Source organism: Pholcus phalangioides, unplaced genomic scaffold, assembly GCF_987345545.1.
Source record: "Pholcus phalangioides strain wild (caught in Gottingen) unplaced genomic scaffold, Ppha-v1.0 ptg000004l_1, whole genome shotgun sequence".
Taxonomy (NCBI): domain Eukaryota; kingdom Metazoa; phylum Arthropoda; class Arachnida; order Araneae; family Pholcidae; genus Pholcus; species Pholcus phalangioides.
The window spans coordinates 46,176,663-46,203,502 of NW_028301597.1; the positions used below are offsets into that span (position 1 = coordinate 46,176,663).

At 37.3% G+C, this 26,840-nt stretch overlaps 1 protein-coding gene across 1 annotated transcript in view; it reads left to right on the forward strand.

The window, feature by feature from the left end:
* The window catches only part of LOC149087699 (neural cell adhesion molecule 2-like), a 271,875-nt gene extending 245,774 nt beyond the window's left edge, over window positions 1-26,101 (forward strand). Inside the window, exons 8-14 of the mRNA XM_089231589.1 lie at window positions 2,763-3,062; window positions 12,296-12,451; window positions 16,877-16,907; window positions 19,120-19,202; window positions 22,800-22,921; window positions 23,062-23,369; window positions 25,864-26,101. Coding sequence (XP_089087715.1) covers window positions 2,763-3,062; window positions 12,296-12,451; window positions 16,877-16,907; window positions 19,120-19,202; window positions 22,800-22,921; window positions 23,062-23,325 — 956 coding nt within the window. The 3' untranslated portion in view covers window positions 23,326-23,369; window positions 25,864-26,101. The remainder of the gene's footprint in view (window positions 1-2,762; window positions 3,063-12,295; window positions 12,452-16,876; window positions 16,908-19,119; window positions 19,203-22,799; window positions 22,922-23,061; window positions 23,370-25,863) is intronic.
* Window positions 26,102-26,840: the final 739 nt, after the last annotated feature.

The following is a 26,840-nucleotide window of genomic DNA, read 5'->3' on the forward strand; positions in this document are numbered from 1 at the left end:
ATATAAAAACTGCACTTAGATATGCGAAATGCAATACCATGATACTGGAAAGAGCAAATTAGAAACTCTTCGAATTTCTCCTATAACACAGATATCATGAAATGCATCCTGTAAACAAAGTATAATGTAATTTTATTGACGAAATTCATTTTATTCAATTCCCTTCATTCGGAAAATTCGATACATAATAAAATTAGGGAAAGCGTACGAAACAGAAATCTTTTTTTTTTCAAAAGGAATTTTCTCTTCCAAATACGTTTCTGGACGTTTTCCATTCTTTTTGTATATTTTACTTTTTTCCCTATGTATTTATTTATCGTAAGGTAACTAGGTATCGCAAAATAACAAGAGGGAAAGCTATTCGAAATGCAAACTACCAGAGGTATCCAAAAGTCACGTTTGTTTTGTTCCTAATAGGAATTGGAAAATCTCTGTTTTGTGATTTGTATATTTTGCATTATTTCTCGAACAAAAAACAGTTATTTGCTGAAAACAGAATGTGCTTGTAAATTTTCTTTTACTTCCTCTCTTCATTTCTGTATTCTACTCTATGCATTTGAAATTTCATACGTGTAGTCTAATACTGTACGCTCCCCTGTCCACAGGTTTCCAACTGGGGTTCCGTGGTGCCATAAGCTTTAAAATATTTCATTGATACCAGTACTAAAATCATTTCAATTTTAGTATTTCAAACACTAATACTAAATTCTAATAATAATACTAATACTTTCAAATGCTAAATCTAGAGGAAATATAGATTTCTCTTTGGGTTCCATAGAACAGTCTCGCAATCGGCAAGTTTCCGAGAAAAGTCTCATAATTTTCCAGGGTTTCGTCTAAGAGAGGCTCGTAATTATTCAAGGTTCCATAGAATATTGTCTTAATATCTAAATTGCCCATAGTGACAGACAAGTTTCGTTGGTCCCCGAGTGGCATGGTGGTAAGATGCTCCTCTGCCATCGTTAAGATTGTTGCCAGGGTCCCGGGTTCGAACCCAAGGGAGGATATAGATAAGATTTTTTCCCAAACGAACTCGAGGCGACCACCGATAGACAGCACCTTCACTTCCAACCCATCTCGCTAATGGCAGTGAATTGCAATATAGCGATATGACCAGAGTTTGTGTTTGGTGAAGTTGACAAGAGTTGTGCTTGGTTTAAAAGAAAAAAAAAGTCTCGTAATCATCCATAGTTCTACAGATCAGTCTCATAATCATCTAGTTTCGCGTAGCAGTTTCGTAATCATCCATGGTTTCGCATAAGTCTCATAATCGTACAGAATTTTCAGTGATTATGCATAACTGGCAAACGTAATGAATTTATTACGGTTTATCATGTTTACCAACAACGCTTGACTATTATGCATAAGAGCCGTTAAAATCGGTAATTTTTTTTCAATATTTATCAAATTTAACAATAACGTTAGGGTATTATGTATAATTGCCAGTAAAAGTGATCTAATTTATGAAACTTACCAAAATGATCGGCCATATAATCTCACAGGAGATTTATCACATTTACCGTAACATATCCCATTTTTCAGGTAAATTTTAGTATTGTCTATTAGATGTTTCAGAGGATGGTATCGCCTTAGGGAGGTATACGGAAAACTCACCAACTAACAATTCATCGCTGGGAAAATTCACCGACAACCGTTCGACACGAGTCAGTGAGCGAGGAATGACCAAATGAGTGGGTCAGTAAGTGATATAGTAGTTAGTGAGTGAGTGACAGAGTGAGCGACCTAGAAATAGAGTGAGCGACCTAGTGATTGAGTATGATAGTGAGCGATCCATTGGTAGACAGTGATTTGGTGAATGAGCGAGTGGCAGAATCAGTGACTTAGTGAGTAATTGCGTGACCTTGTGATTGAGTGTGTGAGGCAGAGCGAACGAATGAGAGTGAGCGACCTAAAATTAGAGTGACTTAGTTAATGAGTGAGTGATCAGGTGATTGAGTGTGCAACAGAGGGAGCAGCCTATGCTGACTCTGTTACATAACTCTGTGAGTTGATTATAGAATGAGTGACCTAGTGAATGAATGACAAAGTGAGCAAATTTCAGGAATAAAAACTGGAAAAATGATTTCCACTTCTAATTAATAATATGAAAACAAAAAACTGTTAGAGCTCATTCGCTCACTCGCTGATTTATTCGCTCATCAAAACAATTTCGGTGAATTTTCCCAGAGATGAATTTTTCCATTCGGTTAGTCTGTGAATTTTCCGGACGCGTCAAGGGATTATACTGTTCTCTGAGTGCCTTTGTTTTTGTGTTGTGGATATTTCGGAATTTTTGACTTTTCCAAGATTTCTAATGCAGATTCTAGGGTGTTTAATGCATATTTTAGGATTTTCAGTGCATATTTTTGCATTTTTAAGTGCGTATTTTTAGTGCATATTTTTGCATTTTTAAGTGCATATTTTTGCATTTTTAAGTGCATATTTTTGCATTTTTAAGTGCATATTTTTGCATTTTTAAGTGCGTATTTTTAGTGCATATTTTTGCATTTTTAGTGCATATTTTTGCATTTTTAAGTGCGTATTTTTAGTGCATATTTTTGCATTTTTAAGTGCGTATTTTTAATGCATATTTTTGCATTTTAAGTGCGTATTTTTAGTGCATATTTTTGCATTTTTAAGTGTGTATTTTTAGAGCATATTTTGCCACTTTTTAGCGCATATAATCCGGGCTCTATTGATGAATATCAAAATCATGAATTTACAACCGTTCAAAATCTCATTTGATATCTATTTGTACGCAGGTCCACCGGATCCGGTGAGGAACTGCCACGTCGCAAATAAGACGTCTTCGTGGCTTCAGCTTCTCTGCGAGCCGGGCTACGACGGTGGCCTGAAGCAGAGGTTCCACCTCGACGTCTACAACTCGGCTGTCGAGCATCTGCTGATGAATGTTACATCGAACGAGCAGCCGTCTTTCTCGGTTGGTAAACTTCCCGCGGCGACACAGTTCGTGTTCGTCGTCTATTCATCAAACGAGAAGGGCAAGAGCAAAACTGTCGCACTCGTTGGAGGTACCCTTGCTGAAGGTGCTGCCGCTGCTGGTAAGTGGAGGAAACTTCCGTCATCATCATTCTTTACTTTGGCAGAATATTTAATAAATGTTTGAGCAAATTTGTCAATATTTCAGGTGAATATACAGGGTGTTTGTCTGCGTTATTATCTCTGACACCGTTGACATTGGAGTTTACTACATGTTACAAAATATTTTCAAATTTTAAATGCGGTTTCTTAACACGTCGTAATTTTTTTTAATTTTTTTGAGGGGTCGTATACATAAAAATAAACCACCTTTTTTATACAGTCCCCCGTGTGCTAATATTTTCAACGAATTATAAGGTATAACCTGCTCCGAAAAGAGTAATTTACAAAAATTTCCATATTTTCAAATGGAATATTTACAGAGCTTTTCGACTTCAAAGTTTTATTTTCAATGCTTGAGGTTTAGTCCAGTCAAAATGTACAAAAAAATGGGTTCGCTTGCAAAAGGTCGAGTATCTCTAATTTTTGGATATGTTGTAGGGACCAAGGCCATTATAATAAAAAACAAAGTTTGAAAAGCTTTGTGCAAACATAGATAAATTGAAAAAAACGTGAACATTTTCGGACTTTTTTTCGGTTTTTGCTTTATATGTCGGTTTCTATTTATTTTATAGCAAAAGTGTGAATTACGATGTTGTAGAAGACAAAATATTTGCTACAAATTTTGTATTTATGATTTTTTTTCTACGGGCTATAGTTATCGAACTGCAGAGCAATATTCACTAAAATTCTGAATCAGTATATCTCTGAGATTTGTGCGCGTTTCGGGATTTTGCAAAAATTATAGCACTTTCATTACTCTGTAGTTCGATAACTATTGCCCGTAGAAAAAAATCATAGCTACAATCAAAAAAAATATAGCTAAAAATCAAAAGTTGTAGCAAATTCTGTTTTCTACAATATTATGATTTACACATTTGTTTTCCGATACACAGGAATAGAGATATTCAGCAAAAACCAAACTACGTCCGAAAATTTCGACATTTTTTTCAGTATAACCAAGCTTGCACAGGGCTTTCGTTTCTGCAAGATTGGATTTTTACTGGTGGTTTTGCACTAAACAACATATCCAAAAATTGGAAATACTAATTATACTATTAATACTAATTGTATAATTTGACTGGGCTAGTTGTGATGAATAAAAAATCGCAAATGACAAAAAAATCTTCGCAAATTGCGTAAACACAAAAATTCAAAGTGCAAAAATTCACATTGTAAAACTCTGTAAGAAATAGAATTTTCAATGCGACTAAAAGAACGAAACAGTTTCACATTTTAATAACTTATTTCATTAAAAAAAGAGCCCTTTCTGTCAAATTGTTACACAACGAAGCCACCTTCACATATATGCATTTCGCATGGGACCAGTGGTTTGAAGTTTGAATCACCAACGCTTCCTGCATTTGAATCTACCGAAGAGACACAGTGTGTTTTTCTTCTTTTTTTTTGTTCTTTTTCACTTCTGGAGTGTAGTTTTATCATTTTTAAAATAATTTTGTCTTACGCCGGGATTACACTGTAAAAGTTTTATAAAAGTGCTTTTATAAAACTTGAAAAATACAGCCAATAAGCTGATCGATTACATTCGAGCAAATGTAACCGATCTGTTTATTGGTTGTATTTTTCAAGTTTTATAAAGCACTTTTACAAAACTTTTATATTGTAATCCCAGCCTTAGGCAGCACCTCCTAGAGATAGAACGCCTCCGCAGTCTGCTTGTGGAGTCAGTAAGTAGTCCATTTTCCCTCGGAATATTAAGGGGAAAACATTTCTATGCTCCACATCCAATCACTACGCGGTATTTGTGAGCCAATCAGGAAGATTCTACGCCAAAATAAGAAGAAACGGAGTAGGATGCTGTGTTTCAAAATGTGGCAAACTTTCTAGGTAGTCTGAATGACGTTTATGGCAAACAGTACAGAGGCCTTCTATCTCTAGGAGGTGCTGCCTTAGGTCGGTATACACATTCAATCATGTGGTTGCTCACTATGTCACTCACTCACTCTCATTCGCTTTCTCCTAAAATAGGCCACTCACTCTCTTACTCTCTGAATAGGTTCCTCATTCTATCACCAACTCATCAGGGCGTCACTCGGTCACACACGATCAGTCACTATTTCACGTGCTTCCTCACTAGGTCATTCTGACACTCGCTCATTCACTAGATCACTGTCGACTACCGAGTCGCTCACTATCACAATAACTCACTAGGTCACTTACTCTATCTCTAGGTCGCTCGCCGCTGTGGTGGTCGAGTGGTCATAGTGACGGACTCGCAACGCGAGGATCCGTGTTCAAACCCCACCTTCACCGCAGTGGTGGTCGGCTGAAGTTGATTTCTGCGGTTCCCAACTTCAAGGCGCAAATGCGAGCCGATCTCCCCGTTAAAAAGTCTCGCCGAAGAGAGAGCAACAGGCCTCTACAACGGTATAATTATTCATTCATTACACTTCACTCACTATGAGCTGATAAAAAAACTCGTAGTTTGAAAAAATTGATTTCAGATGGCAGCACTACACATAACAAGCATTACACAGAAACAAACTTCATGGAAGGTTCACTACACATTCCAACATGTACCAATTCGTTAGAAGTTCCGCATAGGAATATGGACGAGGTGTGCATGTCTGGTTTAAAAGTAGTAGTAGTATCTCTAGGTCGCTCACTCACCAAGAACTGTATCATTTACTGATTCACTCACTCAGTCATTCCTCATGGTGTAATTCCGGCCTAAGAGAGAGATGAGAAGTATCCGGCACAGAGTGCGGTGAAACGTATTCATATTCTAATTGTATCTTTCACAATAAAATATTATGAAAAAAATAACCAATGCTTGAGATTATTTCATTTATGCACAGTCCCTAAAAATAGCTATTTTCGCGCCAGAACAACCTCGCCAACACAGCAATAAGTCGCCAAAATATTGTAATTTTCCATCGAGGATATCATCCCCCCACATGTCAGAAGCATGAATGCCCAAATGGGAAATGACGTTTGAATGTTTACTCTACCCATGTTACCGTGCAGTCCCAGTCTGTCCCATATATAACTGTCATTTCCCTAAAAATGGTTTGCAATATGCGTTTCAATACGGATTTTATACATTCACGTTTCTGACAAAACTTGGCAAAATAAAGGACCCCCAACCAGCTTATAAACCCAAAAAATGAATATTTTTGGGTCCCTCTCCTCATGTCAGAAGCATGAGGAGAGGGACGACATGTCAATAAATATTGAATTTAACAATTTGGAATTTTTTGCTAAAGATTTTTCAAAAAGCAGTTTCTACATTTCAGTGATTGGAACTCTTAGAACAAAGGAAATGTATGACAAGTTAATTTTTCCATATTTTTATGTACACGTATCTGCAAAAATGTTACAACGTTTTAACCGCATGCCATTTAAAAACTTTTCGTAATTTTACGTTATTTACGTTTTTATGTACAGTACAGTTTCGCTTATCCGACATAAACGGGCCGGAAGAACGTCGGATAAGTGAAAATGTCGGATAATAAGAATGTGTTAAGAAAAAACCTATCAAACGTCAAACTATGTTATAATTTTACACATTACGAACCTAATTATCATGTTTTACAACTTTCTTTTTGTCGCCTTACTTGCGTAAATTTCTACTTTTAACCAATACAAATACGTTTGTCAAATTAACACTCACAGACACATACGCATGTAATAGACGGTAAACCGATCTACATACAATGGTAAACTTTACTGCACTGTGCACTGAGTAGTGAGATGTGACAGTGAGTGAGGGAGGGTGGGGCGAATGACAGACACATGAGTCATAATGCAGACGGGCATATCACTGTACAGTCCAGAGCAACAAAAGATAGACTATGCTCACGCTCGCAACACTAGCAGTTCTTGTTGCCGATTGATGCGGTTTTTTTTTTTTTTTTTTTTTTTTTTTTTTTTTTGCAGTGCGACGTCGGATAATACGGAATGTCGGATAAGCGAAGGTCGTATAAACGACTCTACTGTATATGAAGGCTCTTAAAAGTTACAAAGTGGAAACAGCATGCCATTTAAAAAATTTTGCAATTTAAAGTATACTTCTAATGTCAACGGCTGCAAAAGATAGTCCGCAGGAAAAACAAATTTGAATCACCCGGTATAAAGTAATAGAAATTGGAATCGTGGAACGGGAAATATACGTAACATTCCACGCAGCTCAGCTATAAACCAATTTTAAAAGGTATGAAAATATTTAAAATTTCGATAGAAGTTTTTCCTAAGGATATTTGCCGGACCAAAAAAAAAACACGTCTATTTCTTTTTCTTTCTTTGGCGACCGTTTTTCACAACTGAACTGTCCGGGAGTTTTTCTTTTTCTGTCCTGGACCAAGGCTGGACAACTTTTCATTCCCGTTTCACGTCTTGTCGCTTCACTGCGTGTTATTGATGGTGGCAGTTGAAATATTACCGGATTCCGGTTCTCGAGGAAAACGTTGGTAACCGAAAACTGACCCGTGCCCGTGACTTGCTTATTGATGTGCCATGGGACCATCTCACGTCCCGTTTTACTTTTTCTTTTCGTTTTTCGTTCTCCTTAGGCACGCATATTTACGTTCTGCATCGTCGCAGTGACGAAAAACAAGATATTTTTGTGCATATACAGAAATATATGTATATATTGGAGTTGCGACGGAGAAAAACACTATGGAATGATTTTGAAATGCATTTCGGTGTCTTCTTGATGCATTGGCACAGGCAGAAACTATTTCATAACACCGTGGAGAAGTAATTTTTGATTATATGAAGTGTGTTAGGAAATACGTATTCTCTTTGTAACATATGTGTAGTAGACGGATTGAAGTATATTTCAACTTTTCTAAATTTTTGAATTTCATCAGAGAACTTTCTCTTCCAATTTCTTTTTCTAATTTATTTTGAATTAAAATTTTAGTACGCATTTTGATTTCTTCATAGACTCACATCTTATTAAGAAAAATTTTATTGGACATCAAAACATAATTTTCAGCATTGTAAAATGTGTTCGCGTGTATGTTTTTTTTTTCCTCAGAAAAAATACAAAATAAAGGAATACTTCCATGTGAGGAAAATTCATCGCCAACAATTCACGCAAAACATAATTCACCTCTATGAAAATTCACTGGCACGCAATTCATCCATAAAGTGACTTAGGGAGTGAGTGAGCAAACGAGTAAGTAAGGAAGTGAGTGATTGGTCAAGTGAGTCAGGGAGTTAGGTAGCGAGTAGATGAGCAAATGAGTAAGTGAATGAGTGAGGGATTAGTGATCGAGTAAGTGAATGGATGAATAAGCAGTTGAGAAAAAAAGTGAACAGGTGATTGAGAAAAAAGAGCTAGTCACTCATGTGGTCTCTCACTCACTCATATAATTACTCGCTCACTAGCTTATTCAGGAACTCATGCTGTCACTCACTCTCTTACACATTCATTCGCTTGCTCAATCATTCGGTCACTCACTCCCTGGTGACGAACTGTTGTCGGTGAATAGCGTGATGACGAATTGGTTTTTCCGACGGAGAATTTTCCGTACATCGCATACTTCATCGCTTCCCTGTAGTGCTTAAGGTCTTCTAAAGTTGGCCTACTGACAGTAGGGTACGTTACTCACATTTTTGGCCCCTGGACAAATATGAGTTTTTAATTTTGTGTGTGCGTGCGTGCGCTCGCAAGAGAAACGTGTTGACTGAACAGTACTGTTATTTTCAGATGAGGTGTGCATACTGCGCTTCAGGTTCTTTTTTTTTTCTTCTTTTTTTTTTTCAAACCGAACATGGTCCATGCTCTATCGTCATCGGGCAATTTTACCATATCCTCAGTGGGGCTGGACTGTGACAGACTAATGGCTTCAAGTTGCAGAATACCGGATTTGATAACCACATACAAACCAATCTGCCCTTCAAAGAAAATGCTAAAACAGTCAGGAATCAAACCCATAACCACATTTATCTAGAAAATTCATTCGCAAAGTTCCGGAAAAGTAGATATCAGCATCTCCTAACCACATAATATGCATATCATTAGATACATTATTACACGAGGTTCTTAATAGATTCTTCTATGTGCTCTTCCTAGGATAACACAATATATCACTATACATACAGTATATAAGCACTTTGTGTTCCGCTCCTTCCTAAATCTACTACATTTTGCCGCTTCTCAAATGCCTAAAATTAATTCCAGTGCTAACCAGCTAGACATATAAAAACAAAAATCAAGTGTTCATTAATTCGTGTAAACAGATAGTTATTTGCATATCAGTTCGCTGAAATAGCAGTACGTCTGATAATAAACTATTTATCACAGTTAATAACGTTTGTCATCCTTTCATGGCAAACGTGTTGCGCCAATTCTATAGAGTTGCACTCTCAGACCATATTAATTCACCGTATTGATCATCTGTTAACAATCACATGTTTATGTGAACGTACATCTATACTACAGTACATGCATATAAGATGACGTATCAATTAACTATGAGATAAGAGCTTTGAGCATATTAATAATGTTTATCGTAATTATAAGGTACTAGCTGTTACCAGCGGCTTCACTCGCGTGGATTTGGCCATCTGAAAATTTCTTGGCGATGATTTCCCCCGTATAACATTTGAAAGCCTCATGACCCCCCCTTGGGGGATGAATTTTCACAAATACCATCTTAGTGGGCATCTACATTATAGAATATTTATTATACTGACCGAATTTCACATTTATAGCTCAAAAAAACCCCTGCTTAGTGAGTCTTTACGTCACGAAATTAAAATTTCTGCCAAATTTCATAATTATAACTTCAGTGATTACTGCTCAGTTTGATTCCTCTATGTAACCTTTGGATCCTCTTATGACGTCCTTAGGGGGTTCGAATTTCAAAAAAAAAAATTCCTTCTTTGTTAGTCTTTACGTCATCAAATGAAACAACTGATAAAATTTCATAATAATAGCTTCAGCGGTTTCGGCTCGGCGATGATGAATCAATCAGTCATTCAGTCAGGACATGTTATTTTTCATACGTATAGATTAATATAATTTCACCTATGGTATGAAAGACAGCAATCAACAGTGGAATTAATTAGGATTGATACGTAATTTTTAATTACCATAATTGAAAGATTTAGCACCAACAATACATTGATGCTTGTGAAATCTGTCCTCCATCGCCTCAAACTTGTTAGATTCATATGATAATACCCAAATAATTCTTTTTCAAATTCATGTGAATTCATTTGTTTTCAAATTGTGATTTATCTTAATCGAGGGAGAAAGGGGGAAAATCTTTTGATGAATATATATACCAGTTTCAAAAGAAAATGTGTAACATTGAAATAAAGCATTTTTGAGCATTCATATAAAATTGAAGATTTATATGAATAATGTCCAAAAAAAATGAAAATCCTCATGAAAATGTCGAAATATTTGGGAAATTCCACTTATTTGGCGGTCTCAGCCACCTCGTTGGGCATTTTGCCTGTTGTGGCGTTGTATTTGTATTTGCATCATTGAAATTTTTGCTATATTAGAAGAATGTAAATTATATTAGGCAATTACAATATATTTTAAAACAATTAAAGTTAACAATTTTAAAGATTTTTAAATCTTTAAAATTGATTTGGGAATTAGATATATTTAGCGCCATCTGTTAGTGCGGTTTCTAAAATGAAAGGGAATGTTTAACTTGTTTGACAATAGATGGCAGCAAATGATGCCTCCTGGGAAGAAAAAAAAAACTGAAAATTTAAGGAAACCATAATTACAAAATAAAACGATAACTTCAGAAATTGTTGAAAGAGATCATTTCATTTTGTTCGAAAATAATTTCATGTTTTAATAAATTGTTTCAGACTTGATGAGTGAAATAATTTCATAGCTACTGAGAACAATTCAGAAGTAGTGAAAATAACCTTTTTTTTCATAATTGATGAAAATTCAAAATTAATGAAAGAGTAATTCCCGAATTACTGAAAAAATAATAATTTTGAAACTATTAGAGAGAGAGAGCCCACGGGCTTCATAAAACGTTTAAATTTGTCCCGTAATATCATAAAGGTTGAAGAGTCTCGTCGTGTATTTTTCATCAAGGGTTCACAACCTTTTTAGTCCATATGCCTAATATGCGGTAATTCTGCAGCTCGCGGGCCAGAAACTTATACGTAAAGGGTGACCATATATAACCTATATTTTACGAGATATTCCCGTATAATTGTTTGGGCATCCCGTTTTTTTTCCTTTATTTTCAACGAGGCATACTCTTAATTTTTGGAACCAAGGATTGAGATTATTAATTCCCATACCAAAAAAAATTAATACCTAATTCCAGAATCAATGAAAGAAATTATCGAAAAACTAATGAGGGAAATTAGTTCAAAATAAGTGAAAACTTTCAATAATTTGAGATAATCCCGTTCGATTCCAGGCCCTGAGCTCAGAAACCGATGTCCCACCCGTTAATCCTTTTCTGACTCTGGTGCCACAGATGTGTGTGTGGGTTACGATTTCTTACTGTAGGTATTTTTCTCTTTGACCTCAGGGAGTTAAGTCCTGACTTAAAAGATTATGCAAGTTTTGAATTAGAAATATGGTGAATTTGAACTATTGTGAAGCTTTCTTCAGAGGGCAGCAGTTAAAGTTAAACTTTCAGGAGGGTTTTTTAGATGGCTTCCAGGAGAATGTGCTTCCGGAAAAGTGTGACGAATACATAAAATTTAGCAAAAAAAAATTTGCATATATCGATGAATATACCTGCATCATCTTCACTGGAAAAAAAATTGAAGAAAATGAATTATTTCTTCACAAAAAAAATGGAGGAAATTAAAGATTTGCTTACATTTGTATTTTTCATGCATTTTTTTCGGTATCAAAATGCAAAAAAAGTATGAAAATTTCATAAATTTAACCCACTGACGGGTTTCACAAATTGTCAAAACTAAGCATTTTGTTATTTAAAGAACGTCTATATTCAACGATTCAGTGTTAGAAATAGACTCATGGGTCTCAAAGTTTATCGTGTTGTTAAATTTAGATCTTGTCTATAAACGGTTGAGTATCTCCCGATCCAAGAAGTTCGCATCAGCGAATTATACGCAGGAAAGTATAGTATTCAGAAATATAATGAGATGCAGACAGAAAGTCTGCTAATTGTTCAATTGTCAAGTTTAATGTGTATCAAACCTCAAACCGAAAACTCTATGCATTTTACCAATTTTTTCTATGTTTTCTGAAAATTTCCTTTAGGTGTGGAAAGCAAGCGTTCCGTAGGTCCAGTCGTTGGCGTTCTCCTGGGCATTTTAGGAGTTTTGTTCGTGACGGGAGTCGTGGCTCTGATATTATTATATCTAAGGAAGAAAAAGACGAAAGGACGGAGAAGACGAAGCAGAATAGTCGAGAAAGGTATCACTATTACTATCACTAATTCCCCGCATTATCCGGCATTCCGTAAAACCAGCCTTTTTATTGTTAAGATCTGGTCCGTTCAAAGCATGCTGCAAAAAGCGAGGTTCATTAAGGATCACCGTATGAATTCAGCTAATTCAATGCATAGAACAGAGATCTTCAACCTTTTCCTAGTCGCGAGCACTGCCTGTACTCATCGTCGAAGGAAGAGCACCCTTTCAGCAAGTTTGACATAATAATGCATGAAAAATCAGGATGATTTCAATCCTTGAATACGTGCGTTCAACGTGTTTAATTGGAATTGTTGATCAAGTGCTCGCGGGCACGAAATCGTACCCTCGATGTGTTTTTTTTTTCATTTAAAAGTTAAGGTTTAACCAAACTTGTTTTTTCCCCGCAAGAGTTATCGTTATCACACTGCAAAAATATGTACAAGGCTAGCAAGTGTTCTATCCCCTTCCTGGTTGATAAACATTTCCGTTCTTAATATGGTAATCAGGCCGCAGTTTTTTTGCTATGAACCATATACCCGTCGAGCGGGTTTGGCAATGGTCTTCCTATAGTAAAGCAAACGCATGATTGAAAAGAAAAAAAAAATCTTTTCTCTTTTTAGTTCTTGATCAGTTTTTTCCAGTTGTTAAGATCCGCAATTTTCTCCTGAAAGGGCGTCCTCACACGAGGATACTAAAGTCTGGCAATTGATGAGAGACTCGGTATCCAGCGAATCGACACGTACATTTCTACAGAGTTCCTCACACACAAGGATATTGGCGTATTGGCAACGAAATATCCTACGAGTTACTTGGCGACTGACATGCTACTCGAACGCCAAAATTTGTTGCGCAATCGTATAGCATTCCTTCTTATTACCGTGGGTCGAGATTGCACAAGAGGTGTCCGACGCTGAATTTTATAACAAGATAAAACAGTTATAATATATAGCCTATATATATGTAACTTTTATTTTCTACAGAAATATAATACTACTCTGATGCAACCTTAACCCCCTAATCCCTCTCGAATGGAATGTGTAAAACATAAATACAGGTCACACAATATATATATCGCAGCACACACGTGCGTGTGGGAGTATATGGGAAATACCCCTCCAAGATAAACACAGTCATATTTTTTCTCTGGGTATGGTAGCACTACCATACCGAGAACTAAAGCTCCATCCAAATATTGGATGTTCACCCCACAGAAATTTCACTTACCTTAATTAAGGATTATTAGCAGTCACTCATCAAGGCTGACAGCGAAAAGTGGATTTATTAATTCCAGGTAAATCCCTTTTCTCTAATTACGTATAATGCAAGGAATCCGATTCCAGTTGGTCGAAACGAATAGTGTACGATGAATGTTATTTTCAATGTATGAATCTTACATCGTGCTCATAACTTTTGTCTCTATTTAGTCTTTTCTTGCGGAATTAATAGTGTAAGATGATAATTATTTATAATTACAATTAAATATCAACTCCATCACTGGTAGAATCGCTAAAAAAATTTATTAATTTCCTACCCCGGTTCATAATGTACAGGGAGATAAGGAGGTGAACTACTAAACACTGCGTCGTTTTTACTCATTTTCCCCAGGCTTTGAGACTTTGTTTAGAACCTCCGTATGAGAGAGAACGGGTAAATTGACTCGTTCAAGTAAACTCTAAAGTTGGGACCACTAGAGTTCAAATTGAGTATCCCCGTGTGAGAGGAGGCCCAAAGACTTTCTCGAGATCTATGGAGCGTACCTTACATTATAAAAATATATCGTATTGCGTGATACACATTAGACAGTTCAATTCTAACTCTTCACGATGACTGAATAGAAAAATGCCGAATATCAGCCTATTAAAAAAAAAATAAAAGATATGGAATGATTGATCATTTTGCAACTAGTTATGTGAGAAATAAAAAAAAAGGAGTTGTCCCATTTTCTGATATCAAGTACAGTGACAATAATTGCTCGCGTCTTCCTTTCTTTCTTCTAAACCGGTCTATCAACATGGGCGATTTACTACCAAGTAAGTTGTGCCGGAACTGTGAGTGTGTGTACCTTGGGCCTTGCCCATTCGCTGAAGTTAACAGAGACTACCAATGTCTACTTCAGTGCCTTACGCCACAGTGCGTGAAATAAGGAAGGCAGAGTCATGTCTCCAGTGGTGCAGATGCTAGCATTCTTTTTCCCGGTTTGCAAATGGACCTGGGTCCGAATCCCAGTGGAGACCAGATGACTTTTCCTTCCGAGTTCACCTCAGCATTGATGTACAAAAAATATGTTTCCTTGATACATGGGGTTAAGAAAAAAGCCGTCTGAAGTTAAAATCGATTGCAAAGGTTGCATAATTTTTGTCTTCTAAATTGTTTCTTTTCTTTCAGTCATAAATTCCAATATCGCAATGCAGATCGTGTATGCTCGTATATAGGTAGAAGTTCATCTTACCTACAACACGTTGGGCCTAGACACTGGAATCTGAGGACTCAGGGAGCTTGAGCCCCTTTCCAATAAACGTGTAAGAGAGCATAACCTCCCTCTCCCAAGAATTCATGGATACGCAATGCAATTGTATCACGCATGCAATGCATGTCCTCCTTACGGACGACATTGAACCTTGTACATCACATGGAACATCCAGCAACTATGCCCAAAGATCAGAAACTAAACAGAAACGCATTGAATAGTAAGAGTCATCGCATAAGTATTATTTTAAGAATGCCTACCATACTTAATATAGGTTCGGCAGCCTACAAGACTGCCAAATCAATTGTTTAAGAGTTGGAGAGAATTTCTTTGAAAAATGGAAGAGGATGTCTATAATTTTTGTAAAGCATTGACCACACATGATACCATGGCGTGCCGCGGTTTGGCCACACCTGGCCTATACTATCGTCATGGACCAAAGGTTCAGAAACACTGGTATAGTCTAATGTTTAACTCCTCTCAATGATATCGATATCCTTTACTTTAATAAATTCCCTGCATAACGATATTTTTTTTCAGATATTTCGAAACTACTACAATGATACTTTTTTATTTCACGCAAAATCACCTTCAATATATTTGAAAATTCCTCACCAGTGTTTTCAGTTTCTAGGGTATTTAATAACATTAGTATTTTGCACTATCTGCCCTCCGAAACTGTTAATGAAATTGCCGGTACTTTGAACCGGCTACTTTCTGCACAAAAGTCTTGCGCGAGAAACTATTTCACAAGAGTATAAAACAACTGAATTCTAGTCATCAATTAGAACATTTTGGTGCGAATAATTAGTTTTGTAGTGCATTTAATGGTGATGTTAATAACAGCGTAAATTTGTTACCACCTCGTGAAAATGTAGTCTCTCGATCAGGGCCGTCTTGAGAGTATCATGGGCCCCCCCCCCCCCCCGTGCCACGTGATTTTTCTGAGGCCCGCCACCGCCAAAAAAATTTACATGCGTACTCTCGAAAATTTCAACCAGATATTAATTTTGTGAGGCTCCCGTAGGCTAATGTACTAAGACGACTTCTCAACAACGATATTTTGCCTTGGTTTGCAGAGCATCGTATTATTGAATGAATTAAGCAAATAAACGAATCTTTAATATTCCAGTTAAAATTACTTTAGCTGTTAATTATATTTAAATTCGTAAATAAACAGAACTCTATATGGTGTATTAATTTTAAATTAAGTCAAAAAAATTAAGCAATATCATCTGTTGTAATTTTTTTTTCTGTTGATGAACTACACTTGTATCCACACACACAACAATAATTCAAAATAGTTAGTAAGATATAGATGCCTGTAACCTTTCAGTTTTCTTGTTAGATATGTAGATGTCAGCACTATCAGTTATTGGTTTATTTTTTTTCAATTTATAAAGTTGTGTTTTTCTGATATAGATGGCAGCACAAGATATCAACGTTATTTAGGGTTGCGAGTTTCGTAAACTGAGAAAGGAGGGAGAAGCTTGTGCTTCCATCATTAGGGAAGTCACTTATCCAAATTCACCCAATAGATGGCGCCACTATCCCAACCAATTAAGAAAAGCAGAAACCGACGAAATTCTGGGAATTTGGACGGCTACTGATATATTTGTGTTAGAAAAAAACCCCCAAAAAGAAAAAAAAACTCATTATCAATGAGGAAATATGTGTTTCAAACCAAAGGGAAAAAAATTAACTAAAAAAAAAGGAAATGCTAATTCATGAATAACCTGAAAAGGAGGACAAAAAGACAATTTTTCAAAACGTAGGAGGGCGTTTGAAATGACATCAAAAAGGAGGAGGGTTGGTAACCCTACTCATAAATAAATTAAATATGCCTACTAGCCATCAAGATTCATTTTATTCTTTCTTTTATGTATACTTTGAATCGTGTGTGTTTTTCATAAATTATTTTCAATCAATGCGTGAATTCATTTATTTATTTTTTCACTGTAGTTATGGTTGAAGAGGAAAAAAGTGATTCTAAGTAAGTGTGTGGAATTGATTCTCTTGTACTTCTTCAAATCTTATACTTGCAAAAATATTTTTTCGTTACAAACAGTGACAAAACAATTAGAATTGAGGGAGAGAATTTCCTATAATTTTTAATTGAAATTTTCCACCTTTTTGAAATTTAATGGAATTAAAAAATCCACGTCTTTATGAAAATATAAATAGAAACCAAACAAATTCAAAATAATTGTTTTTTTTCATTTTATTGTTTTTAACGAACGCCCTAGAACAGTGTTTCCCAAAGTGGGCGATGGAATGGTACAGGGGGGCGATAGAAGCTACGGATTTAACATTGGATCCTATGGGTTCACTTGAGTTGCGGGGCGATGAGAGAAAAATATTTCTGAAAAAGGGGGCAGTGGAATGAAAAGTTTGGGAAACTATGCCCTAGAACAATGATTCTCAACCTTTGGAAGCCAAGTTGATTTCTTTTATGTGAGTGGAAGGCCTGGGCATACGCACACCTAATGGGGGGGGGGGGGGGGTAAAAATGAATCGGTGAGCTATTCACGACCCGGTTTGACTGATGTCAGGGCCCGGCGGTTGAGAAACACTTCCCTAGACCACTAGACTACAAAGGCAACGAATATCTCAATCTTTCCTTGGAGCTCCTGTGCGCTGAACGGGACTGTACATGGTTATTCGTACCTATTTAGTACTTGGTGATTCCCAGGCGATGCGTCTATTGTATGGCGCCGGCCCATTTAAATATTATTGTGATTATTATTGTAATTATCACCTGTCGTTAATGGTGGGTTTTGTGATTTTCCTTAAAATACAATAAACGTGGAGGTGTCGTTGCGAGGAGAGTGCGGAAGGCGGATCCGAGAGTGGTAATAGTTTAGTAGTAAGAGTTTTTCCCCCTGCGCGGCAAACATAGTTCGCCATACGGGGTTCCCCGAAGGGAGCGTTTCCGTGGCTATAGCGGAACGCCCTCCGGACCTTTACATCGCCCGGTTTTTCCAACATACTCACAGCCCTTGTGGTAACCAACTTATATCTCCCATGGAGATAGAGCGGAAGTATGTTTGATGATGGTGGACCGTACATGGGCAGACGGACCTAACTCAGGCCAAACATCACAAATGCTGACACTGCCATCAAATAGCGACTCATCCTCGGATAAGTCGCCATCTGGTGGCAGTGTCAGCAATTGTGAGTTTTAAATTTTCTTCCTTTCATAAATATATCTATCTTCGCATCAGCCAGCTGTGTTTTAACAGCTGGCGGAGAGTGACATCATCCTCGGATCTCCATAACTGATGATATTTTAGCACGTTATTAAAATTTTGAATAAAATAATCAGAGAGAATTTGCTTCGGCAGATTATATATGCTGCAATACTGTGACAAATCGGTTATTATGCATACTTACCAATCGCCTTATTATACATAATAACCGGTTATTATGCATACTCACCGATCACCTTGGTAATTTTCATAATTTTATCACTTTTTTTTGTCGGTAAGTTTGATAAATTCTTAAAATTTATAGCTTTTATCTGTGATTATTCATAATACCCTAGAGTCTAATTAGCGAATTTGATAAATATGAAGAAAACTCCAAATGAGTCTGGTATGTGTGGTGAATATAGTCGGACCCCGATATAACGATTGCAAATTTTACGATCGAACCCTGACATGATGCATTGATGAACCGGTAACACCCCACTCCACATCTCCAGAGGAGATTTCGAAGCGTTTCCCCACGGGTGTATCGGGAAGAAAGCACACATGTATCCGAGTGTGGTTATATCATGTGTGTGTATAACATATCACGCAGTACGATTTATAATGTATACCAAAGATGCTACGCTTTCTGCATAATCACCGGTAAAAGTGATAATTTTTTAGTGCTCATCAAATTTACCAACGACGCTTGGGGTATAATCACCGTAGTTAATAATTGAATTGATTAACTTTATAGAAACATTAAACTTTTTTCTAAAATGCTCGGCGATTATGTACAATAACTGGATTTATCACATTTACCGTAGCATATATACTGAAAATTAGAACTGATTAAATAACCATATTCCCTCATCTCAAAAAAGTGCAATCGATGACGAGTTTTGTATTAATGAATATGGAAAGTTAAATAAAAAAAGTACGGTGTGTTTAAATTCCTAATTTTCATTTTCTATATAATTCCTTGTTCCTTCTCATTCATTTTATTGATCATTTCAGATTCGAGGAAATACTGAAGAAAGCGGCGGATGAGATCATGGAGAATACGACGGCGTGTCCTGACGTGGTTCCACCAAACAACGGTACAACTATCCCAGTTTCAAAATATCAGTTAACTACCATGACAATGTTATAATCACTTATATCTCATGCAGTATCAATATAATTAGCGTTATTTACATATTATATTGCTACTGTAAAAAATATTCATACAGGGCAATTCTAAATTTATGGGACAAACTTCAAGAGGTGGTAAAAGACACCTAAACGAGCATTTTGGGTCATAGAATGTCGTGTCCAGAAAGTGCACATGACAATTTACCACCATGTAATTCACCGCTAGGAAAATTCACCGACATCAGTTTGACATGAGTGAATTTATGAGTGAAACCGGCCTGGACTAGAGCTCTCTCTCTCTCTCTCTCTCTCTATTCGAAGCGCAAATGCGAGCCGATCTCCCCGTTAAAAAGTATCGCCACAGAGAGCAACAGGCCAACAAACAGTACAAATATTCAGTCACTACACATCACTCACTTCACTTCTGAGATATAGATGACAGCACTGAAAAATCATACTCAACACTAGATACGCACTCAGACTGTTAGGTACACACGCTTACACTTCCAGCACAACTCACTAGGTATTAAATTGCCTATGACGATAGATCTGAGTTGTGCTGGGTTTGGAAAAAAAAAAACTCGCTCTCTCTCTCGCTCACCCAGTCACCAGGTCACGCAGTCAATCCCTAGGTAGTTCATTCACTCACTCACTCACTAGGTCAATCGCTCACTAGGTCGCTCATTATATAACTCACTCCCCCCTAGGTCATTCACTCACCAGGTCACTCACTTACTAGTTCACTCACTTTGTCATGCACACGCTGGGTCACTCATTCTATCATCAACTCACTAGGTTGCTCATTCTGTTATACACACCATCATGGTCACCCACTCACTAACTCACCAAGTCTCTGACTCTATTTCTCCATGACTAGGTCACTCCCTTTGTCAATCGCTCGTTCACTCACTAGTTTTCTCACTCACCACCACAAAACACTCTTTCACTCAATCACTATTATATCATTTAATGACTCTCTCACTCAGTTATTCGTCGCTCGCTTACTGGCTCACTACTTCACCAAACACCAACTCTGACCATATCGCTATATTGCAATTCACTGCCATTAGTGAGATGTGTTGGAAGTGAAGGCGCTGTCTATTGGTGGTCGCCTCGAGTTCGACAGGGAAAATATCTTATCTATATCATCCCTTAGGTTCGAACCCGGGACCCAGACAACAACTTTCCCGATGGTAGACGAGTATCTTACCACCATGCCACTCGGGCACTTACTGGCTCACTGACTCGTGTCGACCTGTTGTCCGTGAATTTTCCATCGATGAATTGTTACTATAGGCAGCAAAAGAAGTTATATTTTTGTTTCATCGATTATGCAAAGGCAAAGGCCTTTGCATAATCGATGAAACAAAAATATAACTTCTTTCATTGACTGTGTTGATCATGATAAGCTTTGGGATATTCTTGGAACAATGGGATTGCCTAATCACCTCGTCTGCTTGATCAGAAATTTATATATTACCCAAGAGGCAAGTGTAAGAACAAACTATGGCTTAACTGAATGGTTTGGAATTGAAAAAGGGGTTCGACAAGGATGCATCCTTTCTCCAAACTTATTTACTCTCTATGGAGAATATATAATCAGAGCATCCGATTTAGAGGAATTAGAGGCAGATGTTAAAATTGGAGGAAGAGTGATTAACAACCTTAGATATGCTGATGCCACAACTCTGATGGCAGAATCTGAAGAGGACCTGAAGAACATTATATCAAGAGTAAAAACATAAAGTGAGAAGCTTGGACTCTACCTAAATACGAAAAAAAGAAAGATCATGACTACAGCAGATATTCACAATTTTCAACTAGATGGCGAAAGTTTTAAGATTGTGGACAGATTTGATTTCCTAGGATCAAGAATTGTAAAAGAGGGAACTTGGGCAGAAGAAATAAAAAGACGAGTAGTTCTGGGTAAAACAGCTATGAGAAAGTTAAGCTCAATGTAATAATGAAAGACAAAGATGTATCAATGAAAACAAAAATTAGAATTATAAATGCGTTGGTCTTTCCTGTCTTTATGTATGGATGTGAGAGCTGGACACTACGGAAAGCAGATAAGAAAATTATCGGTTCCTTCGAACTTTGGTGCTGGAGGAGGATGCTGAGAATTCCATGGACAGCTAAAAGGAGGCTCGGTTTTAGGTTATCGAAGAAGTCAAGGTTGACTATTCTCTAGAAGCAACAGTCATTAAACAGAAACTCTCTTACTTTTTGGCCATGTAATGCGCACAAAAGGCTCACTAGAAAAAATGGTAATGCTTGGAAGAATGGAGGGAACGAGAAGGAGAGACAGACCAAGCACCAGATGGATAGAAGAGGTGTTGCAAAGCACTAGAATGAAGCTAGTACAACTGAGACATGCTGTGAATGACGGACCAGCTTGGAGAACCATGATCTATAGAGTCACCAGGAGTCGAAATCGACTCGATGGTTCCTAACAACAACAACAACAAAATTATCCTTAACGGTGAATTTTTCTAGCGGTGAACTTTCCGTAAACCATAGAATAGAATATTTGGTCGAATCACAATAACAAAGGTGTTTCCAGAGAATGTACAACCGCACTTCACCAAAAGCAAATATAATATTTTTTTCCGACTGATTAGCTGCGATGTGGTATCAACCATTCGGGGTTGCAGAGCATTGTAATGTGGTGCGCTTCCTCAGGGGCCACTCGAGCTCATTTGCCGCCTGGGTGCAAAGCCTTAATTGTCGCCCCCATAGACGACCCTGGAGGTATGCTAAAAGGGCTTTTGCCCCAGAAAATCTGGGATAGATTTGATTTTTTATCCAGCCACCATTTTTTACTCAGCAAAATACCCGCTTTTAAAGAAACTGACCCGTTTTTTGATCCAGGATTATTTCATCTTTCTTAATCCCTGACACTCGAATCACTACAAATATTTGAGCGGGTAGAATGATGGAGGTTGAGCTAGAGTTTGAGTCACGTTTCGATGTTTTAGCAACGACCATTGGTGTACGCAAAGGGAAGGGGGGAAATTGGGGTTCTGATCCCACCACCCAAACGATTAGACGTCACTTTGATCAGGAAACTGATTTTGCTACTCAAAGATGGAGGGCGATGAATTCATTCGGTTTATTTCAGGCGCCCTAGGCTATACGCCATAGCGAAAAATTTAGCGTCAAATATTTTTGCTTATAGATGGCACATAGGTCCGATTAGTATTTCAAGTGTCTCTAATCGTAATATTCAGCAGAAAATGACGTAATTCACTCACACTCGGAGAGATTTCAAAATAGTTTTGGAACTTATCTGAAAGCAATAGCATGTTAATGGCATTCGAAATTTCGAAGCCGAATACAAAAAAAGTTCGTACGCTATAATGAATACTAAAAAAACTTTCTTCAATCTTGCATAAATTATTTGCAAATTTTTCAGGCATATTCTAGTACTTATTTATGAAATCTATTTTTCACTCGGATATCGTTTTTTTCCCATTTTACAATAAATGATAGCTCACTAAAATAACAATCGTGTAATTGACACAGGCATTTTTAAAATTAATCAATTCTATCGCCTTTTCTAGGCTACGGTGCAACACCTGACCAAACTACTGCAAATAACGAACCTGTGGTAACAGAGGGGAGCAAAGCTCCAGATTGTCGGTCATCGACTGTTACGGAGCAGAAACAAGGGACGAGCAATCAGGTTATAACATATTTTCTATCTCCTCTCTTATATTCTAAAGTCAATGACCCTGGACATTGTCAGAAACGATTCACAAAAAATGTCTAACTCACTAATGCATTTGGTGAATAACTAATATGGACATTTTCTTCACTTTCTAGATTCCCCAGAAAGCCGAGATAGAGGTGGTCGTCTCGAACGTGAATCATCCGAATAACCTCACAACTCGGGTCGTAACGGCATCGACTTCGGGTTCTCAACCTGCGACCAACGCCAAGACCAAAGAACAACAGCAGCAGCAGCAACAACAGCAACAAAAGATATCAGCCTTGTCCGGCAAAATAGAAAGTTTTTCGGAAGACGAACCGGAAATTAAAGAAATCCAAATGCCGACGTCTTCCAAGAGATGCTTTCGGAATGTCTGAATGCGTACGGAATTGGTTAATAAGAAAAGCATGTGTATCCAAAGGTAAATCATTGATCAACCATCAACCAAACTAGTAAGAATAAACCTACGTGATTGTAGAAAGAGCACGGGAAGTAATATCCTAGGAACACCTAGAAAATATGGTATTTTATAAAAATACATTAGGAATATCGTATTCTAAGAATATAATGAATTATATTAATTCTATAATATAAAGACCACGTAAATCGTATTCTAGGAACACATTCGGAATCATATACATATTCCATGGAAGCCGTGGGAATCATATTTTAAGGAAGCTATGAGAATCACATTCTAGAAAGACAATGGGAATCATATTCTAGAAAGACAACGGGAATCATATTCTAGAAAGACAACGGGAATCATATTCTAGAAAGACAACGGGAATCATATTTTAAGGAAGCGATGGGAATTATATTTTAAGGAAGCGATGGGAATCATATTTTAAGGAAGCGATGGGAATCATATTCTAGAAAGACAATGGGAATCATATTCTAGAAAGACAATTGGAATCATATTCTAGAAAGACAATGGGAATCATATTCTAGAAAGACAATGGGAATCATATTCTAGAAAGACAATGGAAATCATATTCTAGAAAGACAATGGGAATCATATTCTAGAAAGACAATGGAAATCATATTCTAGAAAGACAATGGAAATCATATTCTAAGGGATAAAGGGAATCATATTCTAAGGGATAAAGGGAATCATATTCCAAGGGATAAAGGGAATCATATTCTAAGGGATAAAGGGAATTACATTCTAAGAAGACAATGGGAATCATATTCTAGGGAGCAGTAAAGAATCATATTCTAGGGGGCAACGGGCATCATATTCTAGGAACACAATGGAAGTCATATTCTAGAAAGGTAATGGGAATCATATTCTAGAAAGGTAATGGGAATCACATTCTAAGAAGACGATGGTAATCGTTTTCTGGGAAACACAAATGGGAATTATATTCTAGAGCAGGGGGGTCTTCTTCAACCCATGGCCCACGGGCTACATTCGTCCCTCGCAGCTGTTTGTAGTGGCCCGCTGACCATTTTTAGAAAATGGTTGAAAACATTGAAAGACGAATAATTCTAGAATTGATGAAAGAAATACTTCTAGAATTTATGAGAAAAATAATTTCTGAATTAATAAAATAATTCTATAAATATATAATGAAAGAAATGTCTTGATTTAATGGAAGAATTAATTCCAGAATTACTGAAATGAATAATATCGGAATATATAGAAGAAATAATTCCAGAATAAATTGATGAAAATTCAGCATTTTTGAAGAAAATAATTTCAGAATTAGTGATAAAAAATTATAAACCAACAAGAGGAAATAATTTCGTGATCTATGGTACAAATTATTCCACAATCAATAAATTTATTTCACAAAACTAAATGGATTACTGCATAATTATTAAATGAAATAATTAAAGAATAATTTAAAGTTATTTCAGATTAAAATTAATCGTAATTAATTAAATTAATCAAACATTTCCAGAACTGGGAGAAAAGTGATTTCAGAACTAGCCAAAATTGATAATAAATTAAATACCAATAATAAAATGAATAATAAGTAATTTCAGAATAAACAGGAGTCTATTATTTCTGCCCCTATACAACTTGGGGCTCCCACTGGCCCCTTCTATTAAGATATTGTAAATTGTATGAGTAAGCCCTTGTAAAAATATCTGTGTGGATTCTTTTTACAATCATAAATATTTCAGTACGAAGGTGGCCCGCGAGAGTCGCGGGCAATTTCAATTTGGCCTGCGATGTGTGAAAGTTTAGGAATCCAATGGGAATCGCATTCTAGGAATCCAATGGGAATCACATTCTAGGAATCCAATGGGAATCATTTTCTGGAAACACAATGGGAATCATATTCTAGAAAGACGGTGGGAATCATGTTCTAGGGCAGTGTTTCTCAACCTGGAGCCATATGGCCCCCTTGAGGTCCTGGGCTGTTCTAAGGGGGCCACGGGAGAAAATCAGAAGTAAGGTGATCCACGACAGGTGGTGAAGGGAGTCATAGAGAGCCGCAAAGAGAAAAGCATTAAAAATGAAACATGGTTGAAAAATATTAATACTTTCAGAATCCATCAGATCCGTCCATAGAACCAGGGGGGCATCTTAACCCTTGGGTCTATGTGGGCATGACCCAGGTCTTCATGTCTATAATGGAAGGAGGGGATATGGGATCTGGTGCTATGATTTTCATATGTAAGCTGCCTGCTATTTCCAGCTAAGTATGGAGGGCCGCCAGAGCAACGGTTGATGTGTTGGGACGGTCGAGTTATCGTGCAGGTTCGTTGGATCGTCCCGTATTTTACACACACCATTTTTTACCATATAATTTGACTCCTGGAACTCACTCTTGGATGAGGGGGGGGGGGGGCTGGAATGGGAATCGCATTTCTACGAAGACAATGCGATTCATTCTAGGAACATCTACAAAATATAATGTTCTTGAAAAAATTTTAAATGTGCCTATAATTTCATGTATTTGCAGCCGTCCACCAAAAGCATTGAAACGATGTTGGTTAATCGGGCCTGCGATTTCACACGTTGCTCTCTATAATCTTTCTATCCACCAATGCATGATGAAATACACCGACAAGTGAGCGTGATGTTTGGACTGCAGGAAACAAAAGGACGAGGATTCAAAATTATTCCTCAATCGGAAGAAAAAAGGATCAGCTTCATCGATGACAAAAAATCATCCCTTGAATGACTTTCTGTACATACAGGTTGGTTTTTTTTTCTTCGGGAATTACAATATTTTTTGTCTTTTCAGAAGAGGGGAAACCTGCTAGAATGATTGATATGTACGGATGAACCAGGACCATGGCCCCACATCCTAGAGCGGTGCCCCTAGGCTGGGATCTTTTGCGGGCCCTCCGGTCAGACTTTTCACGGGTCCCTTCTATAGTTAGTTTATAGTGTGAAAAAGCAAAAAATGACGAGAACTGTCCCGGGCTCCAGGGCTAGAGCCCTGTCAGCCTCCCCTCCCCCCTTTATGGGAGCCATGGACAGGACTATACGAAAGTTTTTAACAGCTGGCTGATGCGGAGATATATTTAGGAAAGAGAGCGAAAATTCAACTGTTCTTGCGGGGAATCGAATCTCACTTGCCGGGTGAGCGCCCCCCTTCCCCTAGACAACTAGACTTCATTTCATTTCATACCGTGCACCGCCCAGGCTCTATCAACCATTATCAATTTTAGCCATTTTTCTTCATGAGGGAACTGGGTGGTGTCGAGTGCTTTATTGTGCATATAAAATACAGTACGTGAATATAAACACATTATTATTAAAAAGAAAGAGGCATATACAGATTTACAAAAATTTCTATGATACAAAATTTATAGGTCTTCTCACGTTGGCTTGTGAGCTCGAGTGGCCAGGAAAGCCAGGTCCGGGATCACGTCTTCCCTCGTTGGCTTGTGGGCTGGAGTGAGCCCTCAGCCGTGGCCAGCCCAAGTTCTG